This window comes from Rhinopithecus bieti, unplaced genomic scaffold (assembly GCF_001698545.2).
Source record: "Rhinopithecus bieti isolate Rb0 unplaced genomic scaffold, ASM169854v2 scaffold_18548, whole genome shotgun sequence".
In the NCBI taxonomy this organism is placed as follows: Eukaryota; Metazoa; Chordata; class Mammalia; order Primates; family Cercopithecidae; genus Rhinopithecus; species Rhinopithecus bieti.
Window position 1 is genome coordinate 1,504,782 of NW_016809526.1, and position 21,981 is coordinate 1,526,762.

General features: G+C 43.2%; 1 protein-coding gene across 1 annotated transcript in view; it reads left to right on the plus strand.

Moving 5' to 3' along the window:
- Positions 1–21,981, plus strand: part of FNDC1 (fibronectin type III domain containing 1) — a 101,559-nt gene that overhangs the window by 23,490 nt on the left and 56,088 nt on the right. The window contains exons 2-5 of the mRNA XM_017889676.1: positions 3,029–3,223; positions 5,570–5,656; positions 6,087–6,155; positions 20,851–21,057. Coding sequence (XP_017745165.1) covers positions 3,076–3,223; positions 5,570–5,656; positions 6,087–6,155; positions 20,851–21,057 — 511 coding nt within the window. The 5' untranslated portion in view covers positions 3,029–3,075. The remainder of the gene's footprint in view (positions 1–3,028; positions 3,224–5,569; positions 5,657–6,086; positions 6,156–20,850; positions 21,058–21,981) is intronic.

Genomic DNA, 21,981 nt, shown 5'->3' on the forward strand with positions numbered 1-21,981 from the left:
CCCCCGCCCGGGGCAAGAGGGGGACCCCCCCTAAAAAAAAAAAAAAAAAAAAAAAAAAAAAATAAATAAATAAATAAATAAATAAATAAATAAGGACTCACTTTGTCATATTTCATCTTTATGCTATCAGAGTGCTGATTCCACAACACAGAACTCAGAATGCAACCAACAGAGCCCGAAGTACATTCACACTCCTTATAGCTTTATTTCACATTGAAGGATTGCACTCATGAGACCTTCAAGACGATAATCAGGAACAGAACAAATTGTTGTACTTCTAACCCCAAGGATAAGTTTTCTGTCAAGTAATCTAAGCTCATGCCCATCAATTTGCACTTGCCAGAATGATTGTTCCTTAGTTAGATGCTGGTTTGATGACTTCACTCAGAGCTGAGGCACTGGGGGTGAGAGGCAGGGCTGGAATGATGGGCGGGATTGCTTTTTATCTGGGCCTCCTATTTGTCCTTTTGTCCAGTTCTCTCTGAGTTAGGCATGGACGAGTTAGGCATGAAGCACCAAAAATGACATCAATTTTAATATCAAAGTCCATGGGAATCCAGGAAATGAAAATATTTCATCAGGTCGTGTTTTGTTTAACTGACCCAGTTGGTGTGTGGTGCGGTGGGTGGGAGGAAGAGGTCATGATATTTGGCCTAAGGCATTTTGAGAACCTTAAGTTCAGAATTGATCTTATAAGGAGATTGACGATAAGGTTGCCTGTAAGATTTGGTTTCAGGGTCCCCAAAAGGCCTTTATGTTAAAAAAAAAAACAACCTTCATTAAGTAACTATCTAAGGCTTAAATTGTCACTATTAGAAAGTCACTCCTCTGGTTTAAAGTTTTGTCATAAGAATGCAAATGTCCCTGAGAGAGAACATCACTCACTTATTCCATTCCTTCCAGAAGAGAGGGGTCGATGAGGACACACAGCACAAGGTGAAGTGATTGTGGTGGGTAGGGAGGAAGAGTGCTCCCAAGAGAGGAAGATGGTGGGGGAAGGTGGGGTGGAGGGTGGTGGGAGTGGTAAACAGCTCTGGAGGTCTTACAGTTTGTTTTAGGATAGTATGTTTCAGTGGATATGGTCATCGACCGTTGATAATAAGAGACCAACTCCGAGGGAGCATGAGCTTCTGGCAGAGCTGGGCTTTGGAGTTGGGCAAAGCCATGTGTGTAGTTGGCTCCGTCCCTGGTGTAGCTGTGTGACTCAGCACAGAAATTACTTGATGCTGTGTCCAAGGATAAATGCAAGGTATCGCAGGGAAGAACAATGAACATATATATAAGTTGCTCTTTTCATGTGTCGGTATTAAAAGTAAGTAATGTTCTGGCCTAGGTAGCTGTGTACTGATTGAATCACTGGTGCTGGTAGAAAATGTGACAGTATTTGGGTTTCACAGTTCTCACATTTTAGAATGTCTATTCAAGATCTCACTTTTCCTGAGGGAGATTGGAATTGATCTGTAAAGCAAAGTGCTATATGTATATTCATTCATTCATTTTCTTCCTTGGGAGAAACACTCAACCATGAGCTTCCGTTTGTAGTTTTCAGATATCTTGTTTTGCTTCTACACACCTTTTAGTCAGTATGAAATGTTGGATTCCTGGGAATGATTCCTGCTGAAGTTGCTTGTAGGTAAGGAAAGGTAAATGAAGATTAGAGAAGAGTAACCACTACTGCTAATTTTAAACACCCAGAAATTGATTCGTGTCTTCATAGTCTTTCCAACTCATAATTTCCCAGAGAGCATGAGGCTACTTACCTGTGATTTCTCCCTCACAGGTTTACAGAAACCTCAGCTCTGGAGTTGGGAGGGAATGCTTTGTAGATTTTTTATCTGTGTCCATACCTAACATCATGCTTTTGTCTCCAGAATAGACATTCTTTCTCTAATGCTTCAAAATCCTCAAATTCATACTCTTCTTTCGTCCCTTGAATTTCTCTAAGGAGTTCTTTCCCTTGCTAATCATTTTACTCCAGAGGCAATGGGCAATTTTGGGGGGAGTGATGTGTGTTAGAATTATCTATGTTTATTCTGTTCGGAATTTTCATCCAATATTAAAATCACATACTAATTCACATATGTGTCATCACGAAACATGCTCCTTTCCTTTTCTTCTTACCTGAGACTCCAAATGTGTTTTTCTTAATGTTACTAAGTTAAAAGGTTGTTGGTTTTGTTTTTAGGTTACTTTTTTCTTTCCTGAAGCATGACTCAATAGTCAGTTTCAGTTCCAGGTTTGCCCTAGATTTGTTTGACTGTGTTTGACTGTTGCTTGAATATTTCACATACATTTATATTATGTTGCATTACAATATGGGTTACATAGTGAGTCGAGAGATTTTATTTGACAAAATGTTATGTTTCATTTTAGTAATTTTGAAAATGAAGTGAATTTCTTTGGAACCTCGTAAGTCAAGTTAAAAAAGTGATCATACTTTGTACTAACTTGTTTTCTTCTGGAACAAAATATGGAAGCATTTAAATTAGATATATGCTGATAGAACCAGAGTTTTACCACCCCTTTAAGCTGTTGATGATCTTGGTTTGTTTTCTTTGTGGAAATAAATGCTTCTGTTATCTCACTTAGAATACAATGGATATTTTTCTTAATCAGGACAGTTTTATACTGTTCTCTCAGAGGTGTTTAAAGATTGTCCAACTGTATCACACAACATACTAATAACTTATTTACTATATAAATGCTACTAGAGAATATGGCAAATTACTAATTTGTTATTCTGTCACTAGCAAGACAGTGTAATCAAGCCAGCCAATGCCTAGAGTTTATTTTGATTTGTTTCCCTTTTGGTTTAAATTTACCACCCACAGTTATCCAAAATACACAAAGGCCTGTGGGTTTGGTATATGTGTTTTGTTGTCATACTGTAATGACTGTACTTAAAGTCTTTCAGATCATACTGATTAAACGTCATTTACTGTTTTCCTAACAATATCAAAGAGGATTAAAAAAATTCATTTTCCCAATCTGTTATTGCCATGAGTTGATAGTTGCGCTGTTTACATAGTTGACCACCCACTGAAGCCAAGGCACGTGAAACTGCTGTCCACTAAAATGGGCCTGAAAGTCACGTGGGACCCACCCAAAGATGCTACCAGTAGACCTGTGGAGCATTACAACATTGCCTATGGGAAGTCACTGAAAAGTCTTAAATACATCAAGGTGAATGCCAAGACATACTCCTTCCTTATTGAGGATGTGGGTAAGTGACACTCTGATCTTGTTCCCAGTCAGAATTAACTGTGCACCAACATTCTCAGTTGCATTCTTAGGATGACGGTGAGACAACCCATGGCTGGGCTCAAAGTCCCTTGCGGTTCTTTGGGAATGGAGAGCTGAGTTCTGAGGGGGCTGCTGTTTGACAACCGGCATTGGGCACCTGGGCTTCCCCATCCGTGCATGTGAACTCAAGTATTCCCATCTCCAAACTGAAGCAGGCAGATGATTTTTAGTTTCTGAATGTGCTTTCAGAAAGTAGATTGATCCTTTTTTTACTTCGTAGAAACTTGACTGCTAGACAATGGAGTGGGCTGATCTAGAGACTTCGAACTAATATGCCATTTTATAATCAGAGATTGGGCAAGTCATATGTTCCTGTAGACATGGAATACGTTATGCCTAGCCACGTCTCGTTAAAGGCGTAACACTTTGCCCTATTTAAATTTGATTTTAACTTGATTCTGGAGGTTTGGAATATTTGAGATCTTGCCTCAATATATTTTGTCTTATAAGTGCAGATGTAGTTGGTTTTGGGCTTAGGCTTCGAGCTGCCTCTGAATCCTCCATCTTCTACTTTTTGATTCCAGTAACCTAAAGCCCCATTGATTCTTGCACCATGTTATGGCCCAATGTTAAGATGGATCATAAGGAAGGAACAGAAGTCAGCATTTAGGAAACAGGTCTCTTCTTGTGCCACCTTAGCACTTGGATCCTTTAGTGGATCATGGGCTCCTCAGCTTTTGTCCCCTGACCACAGCTGACCACACTTACTCCTTCTCCACCTCCTGCATTTGACATCATGCTTCCTGGGTAACAGAGCAGAAAGTGTATAAAAGGGAGATGAAGGAAGACAGACTCCCTTCCTCATGGCTTCAGCTAGATGTCCATTTCCCTTAATCTCTTCCACATCACCTTGGCTCCCCAAGGCCAGCTGTGAGGTTAAATGGAGATTCTATCAGATCAAAGGCATGAGTGATCATATCTGCTTGCTCAAACCTCGGGTTGTCATGATGGCTACAGAGAAGAAAAACATGTGAAAAGAGAGTCACGGAGCTCACTAAAAAACAAATAGTATCTCCCAGACAACTTTCTGATGAGTTAACTCTACGGGTATCAAACACATGTGGATTAAATTTCTTTGAAATACAAACAAGCTCAGAGTAAAGAGAGAAAGTGTCTGGGGAAGCATGATTTTGCATTCTGCCTGACCCCAGGGCATTTCCCAATTTGCCTGGTAGGTCGTGCCAAACCCTGAATGCCACCAGGCCCTGCCACAGTGAGACAGAAGTCACACCAGTCTTGATCCCAGGGGGCATCAGCCAGGCTTCTGTTCATGGGCCTCTGGCTTGAGGACTGAGTGAAGTTTTGTTATAGTAATGCTCCCTACTTTGAGAAATGTCATTGTCATTATGACCTTTGACAGAACTAACCCTCAGCTCTCCAGCTCTCATACCCTGAAATACCCACAGACTTTCATCTCTTCAAGGAATTGGCACCCCACTTACCTGTCACAAGAGAGTGATTCATTTTCAGGAAACCTAGCACTTACTAGGGTTTTACTTTGCAGAGCTACACGTTCAGGGTGCCCTCCCCTATAACATGGGTCTTCGTTTCCTCTCCCATCCCATCAACTTTAGGAGCTCAGCCTAAGAGACCTTTGCTATTTGGCCTTGACCCCTAGATGAAAGTCAAAAGGTGAAGCCCAGTTATGTCAAGATAAGCATTTCCAAGACTCCAGGAAATATATATTTTCTAGCTTTTGTTGGAATGGTCAAAACAACATGCAGATATGGTAAGGGGAACATTTTATTGTGAAAAGGAGAAAATTTAATGAAGCTTTATGTATTGCAGTGAAGATTTGCCATGTGCTACATTTGATGAATTACATTGACATTTCTTATTATTTACTGGAGATTTTCATTTGGAGCCCCTAACGGGGAAAAATTATTAGTAGTGACTGACAGTGTATGTTCAAACACCTATTTAGTGGACAAGGAGTTCCTGTTTCCTACATGGATTTCACATTAAAACCCTCAAAAGCTCTTTTTGTTGACTGTTTATGAATCCAGGTTTATTACACATGTCATGTACCTTGTATGAAATAAAGTTTATGTTATTTGGGTCATGTGTTTTTCAGTTGCATGAGAAGAATGTTAGTGATTTTAATTTAAAAAAAGAGAGACAGCTATCATTGTGCTTGTCACTAAATTTGGATTTTTGTATTTGGTTATAACTGGTATAAGGAAGATGGTTATTCATGGTTAGTGAGTGAAACTGTGTCATTCTTGGAGATCTGAATCGGTGGCTTGATATGAACCGTATGTTTCAGAGCCGGGGGTAGTGTACTTTGTGCTGCTTACTGCAGAAAACCACAGTGGAGTGAGCCGTCCTGTTTACAGAGCTGAAAGCCCACCTGGTAAGTCCTATCTAGAATCAGAGGCTGTAGTGTTATTACTTAGATTGGGAGCGACATCCCTTCTTGCTTCTTCCAGTAAATATAAATTTAGAATTATTAAATAATTTTTGAACAAGAACTTTTTAGACTTGCCTAGCAAGCTGACAGATTGAAAAGTGGAAGAGACTTATCCTTTCTTTTAACAGAGTTTTAATGTAGGTTATTAGCATTTCATCCAGACGTTTTGAGTACTCGCTAGAGTAAACCGTGTGTAAAAGACCAAAAAATGTATTGTCTGTAAAGCTGAGGTGTCGAGTCACTAGTATGGGCTGAGCAGATCCTTTTGAAGAGTGTCGAAAAGATCATTTAGTTATACATTATGGATGCACTGTAATGTGGAAAATCCAACAGTCCTCGTTTCTAACTATCAAGTTGCATTTCCTTAATTTAGGAGGTGAATGGATCGAGATTGATGGTTTTCCCATTAAGGGTCCAGGACCATTTAATGAAACCGTCACAGGTACTACTTGCTCCTTCATGTCAGATTCATGTTTTCACTGAAGCAACGTCTCGCAAGAGAGTTGTGCTTCCGTCACACACATGTGCTCACAAACCTTCACTGAGTTCCCATCGCTAAACTAACACACACGCCACACAGTCTTGGTCAATCTGTTGTGCACCCGATGAACTAGACTGTAACCAGTGTTGCTTACTGTTCACCGTTCTTTCGTGTTCTCATGTGGGGAAGTGTCTGTGTCTAAATCTGGGGATATTGTTGCCTTCTTCGCAGGCAAATATGGTGGTTGAGATGGCAGTACTGACCAGATTAGGATATTTATAGCTCTTCTACCTGTGAATCAATGAATGGGGTACCCCCAATATAGTGGCTTTTATGGGCTAATATGTTGCTTCAAGTCTTGCTTTTTTCTTATAACCTTGGGATATTTTGTGATATGTTAGATGACCTACCTTCCATCTCTGCTCCATATTTGCGTATCTGTTTGTTTTCTCATTTGGATGTTCATGTTGTCTGGTCATATTGTTTTACTTACTGAGAAAAGTGTTGACATTTCTTGTGTGTTTCTTGAATATATTTAATTGCTGGTGAAAAAATAATGTAAAATGAATGCAGCTATTTCAGAATGTGGTTGGGTAATATCTCAAAGGCACTGTGGTGAGGAGCTATGTTTTATTTTCATGTGCCCTGTGTTTAAATATATCAATCTGGCATTATTGTTGACAGGAAGGTGAGTATGATGAAACCAATGATACTTATCTGCTTTTCAGACCAGATTTGATGGTGTAGGTGGTCTTCACAGTGCATGCTATATGAAAAGAGAGTGGAAGAACAAAACAATCAGAAAGGAAAACTGGCTTTTGGGGAGAGGCTAAGTGTTCTTGTTTGAATGACTATGAGGTGTTGCAATGGAAATGGCTTGTAGGTGATTTGAGAAAACAGAATGGAAGTTGGAAGAGGCAAGTAAGAACATGGACTTAGGAGTCATGCTATAGGGCAGAAGTTGAAATAGAGAGCTCATGAGTGGTTGAGGATTAGCAGAAAGAAGAGCAGGAGCTCAGGAATCAAACCATGGAAATACTGACAGTAAAATGGTCAACAAGTTAGTACACCTGGCAAGTGTGCAAAGGAAGAAAAGGTGTTTATTTTCAGAGGTTGTTTACCTCTGGAGACACACACGTAAACAGACACATATGAACCTTTTACTGTTGGATGTTTGTGCCTTGCATTTGTATCTTATATTTTGTTTTAAATAAGCGTTTTATTTTTACATCCTTCCTGATAAAGTTTTTTGAATGACAGTAGCTTTAGAACAAGTGATTTTCTTGGTTTTTCAGAAGTAATTAATTTCTTATGCCCTCTTTAATAGTGTGTGTGACCTTTCTGAGTAAGCAAGCAGAAACCCTGGGGACCAGGGATCAGACAGCCGTGTTCCAGCTCATGATTGGTTGTATGTATTGTGAGATTATTTAACTTCTGTCTGCAGGAGGCTTTGTAGGCCCTGGTTGCCAACCACTCTGCTATAATACATGATGTTTAATTTGTCATACATGGTGATTACAAAAGATACCAGAAGAAATTGCTGGCTCAAACCACTTGAAGCATATAATATAAAGCAAAACTTAAAAAAAAAAAAAACCAGGAATATCCAGAATGCACAGACTAATTTAAAGTACTTCATAAATTACATTTCATTGTTAATAAAAATAATAATTTATGTGAAATTATCAGTAAGTGATCACCATGTATCTATACCTTTTGATGAGGCTTGGAAAATATGATATGCTGTTATTCCAAGAAATTGTTAAATATATGATAATCTTGTCAAACCAAAGAAGTATTCAGAATTCCCTGTCTTCATTCAAAGAGGAATTTGTCTTCAAAAATGCAGACATTAGCATGGGCAGCTGGTGTAAGGTCCAAAGGGATTCACTTTAGTGCTTTGACTGATAGGGTCTCACACGTCCTTCCTGTGTTTTCTCAGAAACCAGAGGAATAGCCATTCTTTTTTTTTTTTTTTTTTTGAGACAGAATCTCTCTCTGTCGCCCAGGCTGGAGTGCAGTGGCGTGGTCTGGGCTCACTGCAAGCTCCGCCTCCTGGGTTCACGCCATTCTTCTGCCTCAGCCTCCCGAGTAGCTGGGACTATAGGAACCCACCACCACACCTGGCTAATTTTTTGTATTTTTTTTAGTAGAGACGGGATTTCACTATGTTAGCCAGGATGGTCTCCATCTCCCGACCTCGTGATCCGCCTGCTTCGGCCTCCCATAGTGCTGGGATTACAGGCGTGAGCCACTGCACCAGGCCAGGAATGGCTATTCTTTTAAGCTGCTAGAAACAATGGCTGCAGTTCTGATTCCAGAAGATCTCATTTTGCAGGCTTACAGCTATCTCAACTGAATTGTGTTTACCTAAAAATAGGACTTTAATTATTTAATTCACTTATTACAGGTGGAGGTCTAGGTGCTAGAGGTACAAGCTAGACAAGGGATCACCTCAATGTAACTTATATTCTAATAAGAAAGGAAGATAACAAACAAATATGCACAAAATGATGCATATAATCTATTAATTTGCTGGGGCTGCCATAACAAAATGCCACAGACTGGGTGGCTTAAACAACACAAACTTATTTCTCTTGATGATTGGGTCTAGAAGTCCAAGGTCCTGATGTTGGCAGGTTTGATTTCTCCTGAGGCCTCTATCCTTGGCTTGTAGATGGTCCCCTTTTTGCTGTGTCCTCGAATGGCCTTTTCTTTGTAAACATGCATCCTTGGTATCTGTGTGTCCACATTTCCTTTTTATAAGGTCACCAGTCAAATTGGATTAAGGCCCCAGCCTAATGGCCTCATTTTAACTCACCTCTTTGAAGACCCTATTTCTGAATATGGTCACATCTGAGATACTGGAGTTAGGACTTCCATCATATGAATTTGGCAGAGGGGGCACAATGAAACCCGTAACACAATCATAAATTATTTTAAATATCAACAGTACTGTAATAGAGAATAAGCAGATGGGAGTGAGGGTTTGGGAACCTAGGAGACCCTGATAAGATGGCGGCACCAAGTTGAGATCGTAAGGGACTGTGAGGGTGAAGCCATGTAGGGAGGAGGAGGAGGACCATACCAGAGAGTCCTGGACATTGGGCAAGACTTAAGCAATTCCCAGACTAGTCAGTCATCCAAATATGAAACCTCTCGGGACTCAGGAAATGACAGGACCAAGCGAGAATGTGGCGCAAGGGCAGCAGTTTTGGCTCCTCTTGTGTTGCTCATCTCACTTCTCCCAGCCGGAAAGCTTTCTTTGTACTTAATGCAGAATCCCTCTTGCTGGGATGGAAACCTGTATCCTCTTGTTCTGTCCCCAGGGAAGAGATGTCACAAGTCTGTTCATTTATTGGAATACTATTATGTAGCTTTTCTGCAGACTTCTTTTCTGCAAGTTGTTTTGGCTTTTTTTCTGTAACTGGATCTGAGTAACCTGGCAGTGCAGAGCCAGGCGCTGGGGGTCAGGACAGGGACACAGACACGTGTCCACTCTGCTACCCGCCAGCCTAGGGCCTCAGCCCAGCTAGTTAGTCAGCTTTTGTCAAACTCTTCATCTGGAAAACAGTGTTAGGTTCTGGTTAAGTTTAGTTCTGAATATGATCATATCTATTTAATCATTTTTAAGGTTTTTCTAAAAATAGAGTCCTCTGTGCTTTTCTCAAGTTTTGGAGCCTACACTAGGCCTAGGACTGAAATAAAAGTCTAATTTCTGCCTCATTTTTCTTTACATTATGTAATTCATGATGCTTGCTCATTTTTTTGGACAAATGGTAGGTTGGACTCAAGTTCAACATAGAGTCCACAATTACTCCTTGGCCATTTCCAGTTGATGCTGTGTGACACTCACCTGCGGACCAGCCATTCCCTTCCTTATCTTGGTCACCCGCTGACTTCCGGGTTGCTCCCTAAATCCAACACCTTCAGGCACTTGGTGCATAGTGGGTCTCTATGCCAGGCATCCATGACAATGATCCATTTGATATTCTCACCTCCTGGCTCTAACTGCCACCTCCCCTCATGGAGTTAAAGTTACTGATGGAGTTGATCCCTTCCAAAATCTAGACTCCTGGAATCCCCATCTGATCACCATCATCTCACTTCCTCAATGCCCTCGCGTCGGAAGCTTCATTTCAGACTGTAGTAGACTTTGGACCTGTAGACCCTTCCCAGCTGCGGGGTGCAGAAGCTGCCACTGTCCCGTTTCTTCTTTACTTTATCCAGGTCCCATCATTCCAACCACACTCCACATGCAGGTCTGCCCCCGTCGTTTCAGCGGCCTCACTGCTGGAGTGCTGCCTCTGCCCATCGCTCCACCAGGACCCCCAGCTTTCTCTGTCTGCCATGCTGATGACTGGGCTTTGTGAAACAGATGAAAAGCTGATCTGATCTGAGTTACAACAGCTTGTCAGAGCTGGTTTTCTCACTTCATCCAGGCCCTCAGTGCTGCTTGGCCACTTCCTGATTGTCCTTACACAGTTTCCTTTCTTTCTGCCACAGTGGCTAGTCCAAAATGTCACCACTTTGCTCCAGCCCATTTCCTGGCCTGGGTTCACTTCTAGTAGGTGACTTGCTTCTGCCTTCCCTGGGTGGGATGAAGGTTTCAGCTGACCGTCTTCTCCCTCCTGAACCCTCACTGCTCCCTTCCCTCCTGCTGGCTCCAAAGAAGGGCTGTTGTCACCTTCTCTTTAAGGCTGACTTCATCTACATCAGTTTCTTGGAAAGCATGGTAGACCTGAGGGTAGATCTGGGGCAGGATTCATCTTTGGATCCCTCCCAGTGCCTGGCTCAGAAAGCTAATACCTACTGTTGAACTAATTATTTGACACCGAAACAATGAAACTATGAAAACAGGAAAAACCAAAGTTCGGCATTGTAAATATTTTGGCATTGTAAATATTTCTTATCTAGCACTCTTTTCATGGACATATCCACAGAATGATGGGACATGTATACCCCAAACTTGTATTTTGGCCTTTTCTGTCACTATTTCATCAACACGAGCACCAATTTTCAGACATATTATCTTGACAGTTTATTTAAATATGACTGATGTGGAAGTTGAAAACTCTAAACCTAATGTCTTGAGATGGCTCTCTCCCCGATCTGCTGATTCAAGAGTATAATTAATCCACCAAACTGTAATCTCGACACTATTCACCCCTGAACACCTGGCTCCGGCTCCAGGTTCAGGCCCTGACTAGCACTCAGCCATCAGCAACCCCTGTCTTCTAAGCACCTCAGGTTTCTCAGCTTTGAAATGATAGGATTCATCAAATAGCTTCTAGGTTCCTTTCTAAGAACTTTCTTAGGCTCCATAGTTCTTTCTAAGGTTCCAAGTTTCCTTTTAGTTTTGAAATGTCATTAATCTATGAGGCTGAGTGGACTGATTCCACTTTTAATGAATGATGCTAAGCCTTGTGAGTAGTAGGAAACCATTTGTCATACTGAACAAATGGCTGTTTTCTTATTTCTTTACCCTACTTTGAATATTTTAGGTCAGTGCATTCAAAAGTCATATTAGTGAAGGAAGAAATGCTAAATTGTAATTTCTGCATTTTGAGAATGTACCTGAACACACCAAAGGCACGCAGAAGAAACACTCGTCGCCAGTGAAACGCTGGAAAGCACCTCTCCAAGGGTCCCCTTGTTGAGTGTCCTTCCCTCTGTTCGCAATGGCGGAATTCTGCTGAATGAACCAGTGGAGCTGGCCATGTCAACTTATTTAAACTGACATGTGTCATTGACACTTGGTGCAAAAGGTGCCAGCACAGTAAACCAATAGGCAAAGCAAGGGCTCCACTAGATATTTCTGCAGCCAGGCAGTGGAGCTGCTGCGCACCAGACTCGTGCTTAACATGTACCCCAATTCAAAATCATGGAATTAATTATGAATCAAAGACTGCCTTCTTTCCCAGTACAATTTCAATCAAAGCCTTTGGACAATGGGGAATTAATAATGCCTGTGGCATTATTTTCGCAGTAGCTTTCTCATGCCAATATTACTTTTATTTAGTGTGCAGTTCACAGGGCAAAAGTTTCTGGTTCATGGCCTGGAAGGTGAGCTCCTCAAGGGCAGGGTAGTTTGACTTACTCATCTTCCTATCTCCAGAGCCTGGGGCAATTGCCCAGTGGATGCTCAGGAGACGTTTGTTCAGTGGAAATGCATTTGGAGATGGCTTCTGCCCCATACCTGTGTTTGGTAGAGGAGTGGGCATTGACAAGAGTGTTGACAAGAGTTGGGGCTTGGATGTTGCAGAAGCGCCTGTGAGAAGACTGGGGTCATCTGTGTCTAGTTCAACGTTGATTCAGGGGGTTTTGGGCAAGCCAGTTTGTTGAACTCAGATTGGTGCTACCATTGATCAGAGATTGTATTTCTTGCCTTTTGCTACTTTGAGGGCCTGGGGAAAAAAAAAAAGATGTGTGCATCTGTAAACTGGAATTCTTTGGGCTGGCTGGTCTATGAAGATGAGGTGTTTGCACAGCCAGATCCATGGGCTGTGGGGTGGCCTGCCCATTACTCCCTCCCAAGGAAGTACTGCCCCAGAATGAGCCCTTCCATCCTAAGGGCTTGGATCTCTTTATCCGAGTGCTCGTTTCAAAGCTGCCTCTCATGTTAAAATGTAGCTAGACTTTGCTAATTGTAGAGCCCATTCTTTAGGTAATAAAAATGTGGGAGACAGAGGTTTGTGTGAGGAGCTGTTTGACTCCATTTAGCTAGATGTCCTGGGGGAGAAGCAAAGGCCTCAGGAGTCCCTGCTGGCACCGCACCCCCCCGCCCCCACAGAAATGCCATGGAAGGGAGGCAGGAAGGAGCTAGCTGGCCAGGAAAGAGATTAACTGGACGCAGCCTTTTCCTGCCTTTGAGCTGAAATCACAGGCATTTCATGTGAGGACACAAACAGTGGGGGTGAGGCGCTTTCTTAGGACACCAGGATGTGTGCTTATTTCAGAGACTGATGAGCGGTTGTTCCGAGTGTGAGGGGCGGGGTCCCTGGGAAGGTGGGAGATGGGTGGTCCCTGCCTGGGCAGCCCTGCATGAAGCACTTGCCTTCAAGTCCTGGAAGAACCTACGGTAGTTTAATAAAACCTAATACTTCTGATGAGGCCAGCATCTTGGGTTCAGTTGCTGTTTTCTGATTGATATCTGGGCTTTTCTCCGATGTCTGCGAGAAGAAGAGGGCAGGTGTGGGTCTGTGATACCTCTGAGAAGGGAAGCAGCTTTTGTGGGATCCCTGCAAATTCAGATATTAGACCTGAAAGGAAGCACTTCCCTTTAAAGTTATCAACCTACTCATACATTGTAATTGGATCTTTCATCTGCAAGTGAAGCCAATGTGTGTGTGTGTTGCAGAACAGTTAAAAGTTGAAGTAACCAATAGCCGTTCAACAAAACAAGGTCTTTGATTGCCAGAAGACAACTGCATTACTTACCATTCTATTCCCAAAGGAAACAAATACAGAAGAACTTTAAACTGAAACAAACAATCCCCAACAAATCAAAACCCTTTGAACTGAGGTCTAGTTTTCCTTAGAATATTTAACACTCCTTCTCTTTGCTTATAGGCCATCTCTGTGTTATACTGTAGGGATCCAGCCATTAAGACCGGAAAAGGATTATTGCCTTCTTTGGTTTCTGTGGCCCTCATGAATCCTGTAGGGGAATGGCTGAGAACTAAAGCACCACCAGATGGATCTAGAGTAGATGCTTCTACTGTCTCTATATACTCATGCCAATAATGGAGGAAACTTTCGTAGCTAGTCCCCCAGAGAAGCTGACTGATCCTTCCACACTGTGTTGGTGGGGATTGGGCTGGGGATGGGGAGCGAGTGAGCCGGACTCGGGATAGGGCTGACCCCAAGCTGCTGTTGCAGATGGCACAGCGATGTCTACATCAGAATCGTGAGATGGCTGAGGAGAGCAACTGGTATTGGTCTTCTGGGTCTAGAGATAAGCCACTGCCACAAATGGGTCACAGAGACTCTAGCGTTGCCTAAACAGTGGTAGGATAAGGGAAAGATTCCCCTCCAAAGGCTTATGATCTATACAAATTGAGGGCCGTATCCATGCAAGCAACTTAATTCTTGTGTAGACCCTCTTAATTCTTGTGGTCGTGGGAAGGGCTTCATGGCCATCCCGTGTAGAGCTCTGCATTGTCACTAATGCAGGGGATGACCACAGTCTAAGGGCCACTTGGCATTTTGTAGCCCAGCACAGCCTCAGACCTCTACCGTGAAACTGATAGCACAAAGTAGTTTTTGTTGATATTCATAGCACTCTACTAGGGTCAATACCAAAGTCAGCTACTGATTGACATTTTGGGTGACATCCTGAAGCCACTTCCATACCAGTGATTCTCAGGGCTTCTCAAACTGGGGTCCCCAGAACTTGGGAGAACGTGACACAACCAAGATTCCATGAAGGCATAAGGTCAGGGAGAATTTTCTTGATGGCCAGGCATTCAAATGTTATTTTAATTTTTTTTTTTTTTTTTTTTTTGAGACAGAGTCTCGCTCTTCTCACCCGGGCTGGAGTGCAGTGGTGCGATCTTGGCTCACCACAAACTCTGCCTCCTGGCATCAAGCAATTCTCCTGCCTCAGCCTCCTGAGTAGCTGGGATTACAGGTGCATGCCACCAAGCCCAGCTAATTTTGTACTTTTAGTAGAGACGGGGTTTCTCCATGTTGGTCAGGCTGGTCCTGAACTCCTGACCTCAGGTGATCCGCCTGCCTCGGCCTCCCAAAGTGCTGGGATTACAGCTGTGAGCCTCCATGCCCAGCCTACTTTTAGTTTTTAAACAAACACCAAAATATTATGGAGTAATCTACAAAATGTAAATGCAGTTTTGAGATAAAAATGAAGATTAGGAATGAATTTCCATGCTCCAGGCTTCTGGGGAGGGGTTCATTCTCTCTGCTGTTAGATAAACTTTGGTGAGAAGTTGGAAGAAAGCTTAGTTAAGTGATAGAGTGATTCAGCCCTTCTTCTGTGAAACAGACAACACAAACTCTTTGAAATGGAGTGGCCCCAGGATGGCTTAAAGAGTTTACTTTGTACCTGAGACTGTCCTGATGGATTTAGGGTACCACACTTGGGGGCACAGATGCCGGCAGCCTTGCACCAGCAAGTGACAGCAACGTCCCTTTCTTGACTTCATATCAAGTGGCATTTCCTAAGGCTTCCTGATTTGATGACACCCAGTATGTCAGGCAGGATCCTGGAACACAGGGAGCCAGAGTCTCTGAAATATTGGATGCTTGCTGTGGGCAGCAGAAATCTCGAACTCAAGGTGGTGATGTTGTCTGGTTTGTTTTGAAAGTTAGCGCAAATGCTTTTTTTTATAAAAGCTCTTTGGGCTTCCACGATCCATGACATTAGTAATTGACATTGATTAGCTCAGGGGAGATCAAGGTCCTTTCTCTCTTTTTCTTTTCTCTTTTTCATCTTTTTTTCCCCTGCTTTTAAGACTTCTTCTCTTCTTCCAACCCCTGAAAATGCAGTAAGAGTTTACTGACTGCAGGGGTTGGCTGAGGGGCGCTCCTCTGGCATCTCTGGAGGAAGCAGGGTGTTGCTGTCCTTAGTGTGCTGGCCAGATGCTTGACTCTTCATCGGGGATCTTTCCCAGAGCACTAGACACTTACACATTTAAGAGGAATAGTGCAACGAGCAGATCTTGATGGGACAGATGGTGCTGACGTCCCCTGAAGAGCAGTCTGGTCCTTGGGAACTGTGCCAGCTTCTCTGTAGGTAGGGCACATGCACGTCATGCCAGGGCATCCTGGTGCTGCCTACCACATCCTTCATCAGTGGGGTTTGGGAGGCACCAAGAGGACCTTCCCCTGGAGAAGGTCTGATGCTCGTGCCACACATGGCTACTGGTGACACCAACTCTGCAACCACCATGAGCTTCTCAACAAGAGCTGCCATGGAGAGAGCTAGGGCTACTGATCTGACAGATGGGGTGCCAATTCTGGCTTCAGCTTCCTGCTGTCTGGTTTTGAGATGTTCCCTTAGCCTTTCTGAGCCTCACTTCTTTGGTCGGCAAATGGGCTGTGATTGGGTGATTTCAAGGATGGCTGCCAATTATCCTTTCTCCTTATTGTTAACTAGCTGGGCCTAACCAAATATCACAGAAACGCAGTACATAGTTACACATATTGAGGCTGCTTATGGGAGAGAAAATATGGCATTAAAGAGAGACTTTACAGCAAGTGTTGCAAATATTGGGTATGTAAAAGAAGAGTACTGTAAATTAATTCAAAGGTGTTTCAGAAGGATTATGTGTCAGAATTTGCACAGGAAGAATGAGCCTGTGATGGATGCAGGCTGGGGAGGTGTTTGCTGGAGCTGACCAAGTTTGGAGACGTCAGGCAGCACTGGGCCTGAGCATGAGCTGGGGTCAGGGAGTTCAGATGCAGAGTGTGGTCCACAAAGCTGATGTCCTGCCCCCATCTGGCTATCAGCAGCCGACCTTCACTGCTCCTGGACACACATTCCCTCCCCTTTCCCTGCCCCTTCTTTCTTCTTCCTCTCAGGCTTCTCATCTCTTCCTTATCAAGCTTCTTCATCAGGAGTGTGCAGAAGGCCTGGTCCTGATGGAGGTGGGAGGCCAGGGTGTGTTTTCACCTGACCAGGTGCTTCTGGTGCACACTGAACTTTGAGCACCATGGCTGTGGTCTAAATGGCTGGACACCCCCTGACCCCTACCCCCACATGCAGATTGGTGTCCACAGTTATCCTGGAGGCTGGTGCTGGGGATGGTGGGGCAGCTGTCTGGGGTGAGGTGGGGATTTGGAGGCCCGTGAGCATGCAGGTCTGCTCTTTCAGGTCACGGGGATAAACACCAGGACCATCTTGGTGAAGCTGGTGGTCAGCGCAGTGGAGTGTCAGATTGGTCAGTGGGACAAACCAGATAAATTGCGGCTTTGCAAGGCTGTAGACGGAATGAAACCTCACATTCTGCTGGGAAGTGAGCATGTCCTGCCAGACAAGACCTGGGCCAAGAGAAAGCGGCCACCAGACAGCTGTGGTCATGCATTCTTTTACACCAACGAAGACAGGGATTTTTAGTCACTGATAATTGCTAGATGTTGATGAAGATGATGAATAACACTCTTCATTTGGCTATGGGCAACCTCATATTTGAAAAGATTTTCAATGTAAAGGGTCCTTGGCAATAAGCCCTCTCTTTTGTTCACATTTGCTTCTTTGAAACACTTTTTTTAGTGCCCCTGTATGCAAGGCATGGTGGTAAGCTCTGTGATACATTCACAGCTCCCATTCTGAAGGGGGCTGCCCACTCAGGTAGTGAATCTAGTAAGCGAGGGATTTCATTTTTGTCAGGGCCACAAACACAACTAGTGTGCTTAATACAGCATATGTCAGGTATGGCACTGAACATTTTACAAGGTTATATTACAAAGCCCAAATGCTGGGCACTATCTTACAGAAGAAACTGAAGTTCAGAGAGAAGTCTAAGCCACATAACCTGTAATAGATTCGATGCAGACTTTGACTTTAGAGCCTGTGACTTCAAGCCCAATTCAGAAGCTACCAAGTTTAACTAGCATAGAATGGGTAAAAACATCATATTGAGTTTTAGATTTTTTTTTCTTTGTACAAAAAAAAGAGATTTTGATTCTGTACAACTTCAGAACATTTGCCAATTTGCAAAGCTGGTGGCACAAATCAGGAGAAATATTTGAATCCTGTCTGGTTTCTGAGGTCTGCTGCAATTTGGATGGTAATTTTTTCACCCAGGGGACCTGCCAAGTGGGTGACATATAATCAGTTGCCGTAGGTCTTCTGTTATCAGCCAGTTCTGAGTGCAATTCACCTGATTACGTTGCACCAAGAGCAGTTGAGGGAATGTGTCCAGCCAAGTCTGAAGTACACTCAACGCTGTTAGATGTGAGTTCCATTACCCTTGGCAGTTGTGACTTCCTGTTTTCAAGATAAAAGACTTAGAAAGATTTATTAGAGAATTTCAGAAGGCTTTGGTGAGGCTATCACATACAGCCCAGAGAAAACACTTAAATAGTTTAATTGCAAATGAATTTGAACCATATGGCTAGTTTTCTTAATATGCACATCAGTTTAAAAGAGGATTACCAGATGATCTATAAAAGATGTTTGATGGTATATATAACCCAGAGTATTAAAGAAAGGAAATTTTCAAAATACTTGAAAAAAATGGGGTTGGTTTTTCTAAACCCAAAGATTTGAAAGAGAGACAATTGTGTTTAGAGGGAGGACGTTCTCACTTCACTCCGGTTATTACGGAGACAGCGAGCTCCATGTTGTCTAGGGAACAGTTCTTCCCGGGTGGTCTTTGGTGACAGTCCTTCTCTTGTCCATTTGCTACCTGCTGAGAATACTGTTTGTTATATGTAATGCCTACTGGGCAAGGCAGTTGTGTGTTAATACTCTGAAGGGGGCCTGTTGACTCAAAACCCTTGCTTCACATTAATTAGAAGAGGTTGGGAGGTTGCTGGGATGGCCCATGGGGTAAGGAGGAGCTTAAATGAAAGGGGCACCATGGAAAGGGGATGAAACTGGGAATCAAAATGGTTGAACTCAGGTCCCTGCCTGGCCCTTAACAGCTATGTGACCGTCTGTCAGCTACTACTTCCCCTCTGTGAACCACAGATTTCTCATGGGGGTGATGACTCTATCCTACTTACCTTGGAGCTGTTGTAAGGACAACTAGATGAACTATGTGAGGGCTTGCTGCAGAGCAAAACACTTCATAACATAGGGGGACTGCAAGAGCCAGCCTCGGCCCTGTCCCCAAAGCTGTTCAGTGGGCCTGGTCTCCTTCTAGGATGGACAGCAAAGCCAGAGCCTGGAAGGGTGGGCCTGGTCTCCTTCTAGGATGGACAGCAAAGCCAGAGCCTGGAAGGGGGAAGTGTGTGCAGTGAGCAGGAAGCTGTTGTCCCTGCTGTTGGGGTATGTGGCTCATGTTTAGTGAACCTGGCATTGTGTAGGACAGAGCCACTGGCAGACACTGCAGGCAACGAGCTTGTGCCATCTGTGACCAGGCTCCTTGTCCTTGGAACTTCACTCCTGACTCCTCAGGGACCCCGCCCCTCAGGAAATTTCAAAGACCTTTTAAACATTTTTTATTGCAGCTTATTACTGTTGAGTGTCAGGGATTGCCGAGTCAGAATCGGTTTGTCTTGGAGCAGAGACCTGCCATCCTCCCCAAGGCCCATCAGGGACAGTGTAACCCCCAGGAGCGGTTTCCATCCCCACACACACGGCTGGGAAGGTCTCAGGACTGGAGCAGAGCTCAGGGCAGAGGATGCTGTCTCTGCTCGATGATTTATGTTTCAGCTGGCTCACATGAGCCCCGTGTGTGTGTGCTCAGCAGATCTGCTCATTTTACTGGATTATACTTCTGGATGGAAAACAAAAAAACTTTAAAACAATTATGACCTTGATTATTAGGGAAAGGATTTGTTGAACATGACATGGTGTTCTCTTAGTAGCCTGTAGGAATGGGGTGCCCAGTGACTGGCTGGGTAACTCCAGCGAATCTACAAGTGGATATTCCTTTTGGTTAGATTCAGGACGTTGGAACCAGGTGTCTGCTATTTCAGCATCTCCAAAGGCTATTGATTTATGTGTTCTTGAAGAGTATGCTAAATCATGATATTAGATTTTGTTTTTATGTCTTAGTGTTGAAATGTTAGCCTAGCTGGGAATTTTCCAGTCTAATAAAATTAGTCAGAATTGGTGATGGGGTTAATGTATATATGGAGGAAGAATGCTTGGGAAGTAACTGCCTTACACAATTAAAGAGGTGCTCTTTAGCCTAACTGAATCCCCAAATGAGGGCTTACAATGTGATTAGTGGCATATTCTAAAAGAGGGCAAGGTGGTAGTCACATGATCCATAACCCTTGTTTCCAAACATACCAGCTCTTACTTGGTATACAAGCAAAATGTTAAACACTAAGTATTGACCACCAGAATGCCCTGCTTTGGGAAAGTTCACAGTGAGAGCATTTCTTGAGATTGATTGGCTTAGCAAGAGGATTTCTCAAAATTGATTAATGTAGCAAGAAAAAAGAAACAGCAGACACAGAGGATAGCAGCGATGGTGTAGCATGACCAGGCTTTGTCTGGAGGAGCAAGACTTAGACATGGAAGAAAAATTAGGACCAAAATAGAAATCAGTTAATGATTCATTGTAAAGTCAAGGAAAGCCCATCTTTTCTACATTACAGTGAAAAAGCTTTCTGGAAGAGAGATATAAATAGCACATAGTGTCTCTCTGCTATATTTTTATACTGACCTTTAGCTCTTGCCAGAGAATATATAATTTTGGCCTAACGGGGACAAAAGGAAATAGATAAAAAGGGACACTGTAAAACATCCAAGATTTCTGGCGGGCAGTCTCACAACATGGAATGTTTTATTTTAATTTCTTGAGACCTTTTGGTATGAAATGTGGGGCGGAATATGTGGATAGAGTATGGATACCGTTGGGGGAAAAATGTCCTTAGTAGATTTAGTTACCAAGACATGTATGTTTGATGCTCTGCAGCTAATTGTTGAGGCTCAGTGTCTGGAAACCTTATGTGCATGATGGCAAACTCTAAGTGGTCTACCGTCTAACCACTTTTGTGTCCTGCCCTCTTTAAGAAAAGGAAGTGCCCAACAAGCCCTTGCGTGTGCGTGTCCGGTCCTCAGATGACAGGCTGTCCGTTGCATGGAAGGCACCACGCCTGTCTGGAGCCAAGAGTCCACGCAGATCACGGGGTTTTCTCCTGGGCTATGGGGAGAGTGGCCGGAAGATGAATTATGTTCCACTGACAAGAGATGAGCGGACACACGAAATTAAAAAGCTAGGTGAGTTTCACATTCATTGGTATTCAATGTTTCCATGGTCTTTGGGATCATTTCAATATTGAGAAGCTCATTCATGACAGAGCATTGTATTTTAGTTGTAATGTCCACTTGCCAGGTGCTGCAATGATTTGAATCTCTACTGTTTCTTCCATCTCCATTCTGGACGCCATCATTTTAACCTTTTGTTAGTGGTAGCCCCAGGCTGCCTTCCTAGTGCCTGTCAGTTGCTTCCTGATCCGACAGCACAGACTCGAGTTAGGCCATTTTCCTGGACTTGAATCTAATCTTGTCATCTTGGCCGTTTTTGTCATTTTGTTATTTGAAGCTTTGTCTTAGAATCCTAGGACACTGGGCCTTGGGTCCCATTAAGATGAGACATGGTAGCCGAGTGAAACTGCAAGTCAGGCTGTATTAGGGTGCTCTAGAGGGACAGAACTAATGGACTATATGTGTGTGTGTGTATATATGTATATATGTATGTATATATGTATATACATGTGTATGTATATATGTATATGTATATACATGTATATGTGTATATATATGCTACATACACACACACATATATATAAAGGGGAGTTTATTAAGTATTAGCTCACACAATCACAAGGTCCCACAATAGGTCATCTGCAGGCTGAGGAGCAAGTAGAGCCAGTCCAGGTTCCAAAACTGAAGAACTTGGAGTCTGATGTTTGAGGGCAGGGAGCATCCAGCACAGGAGAAGGATGTAGGCTGGCAGGCTAGGCCAGTCTCTCTTTTCATATTTTTCTGCCTGTTTATATTCTAGCTGAGCTGGCAGTTGATCAGATTGTTCCCACCCAGACTGAGGGTGGGTCTGCTTTTCCCAGCCCACTGACTCAAATGTTAATCTCCTTTGGCAACACCCTCACAGACACACCCAGGGTCAATACTTTGTATCTTTTT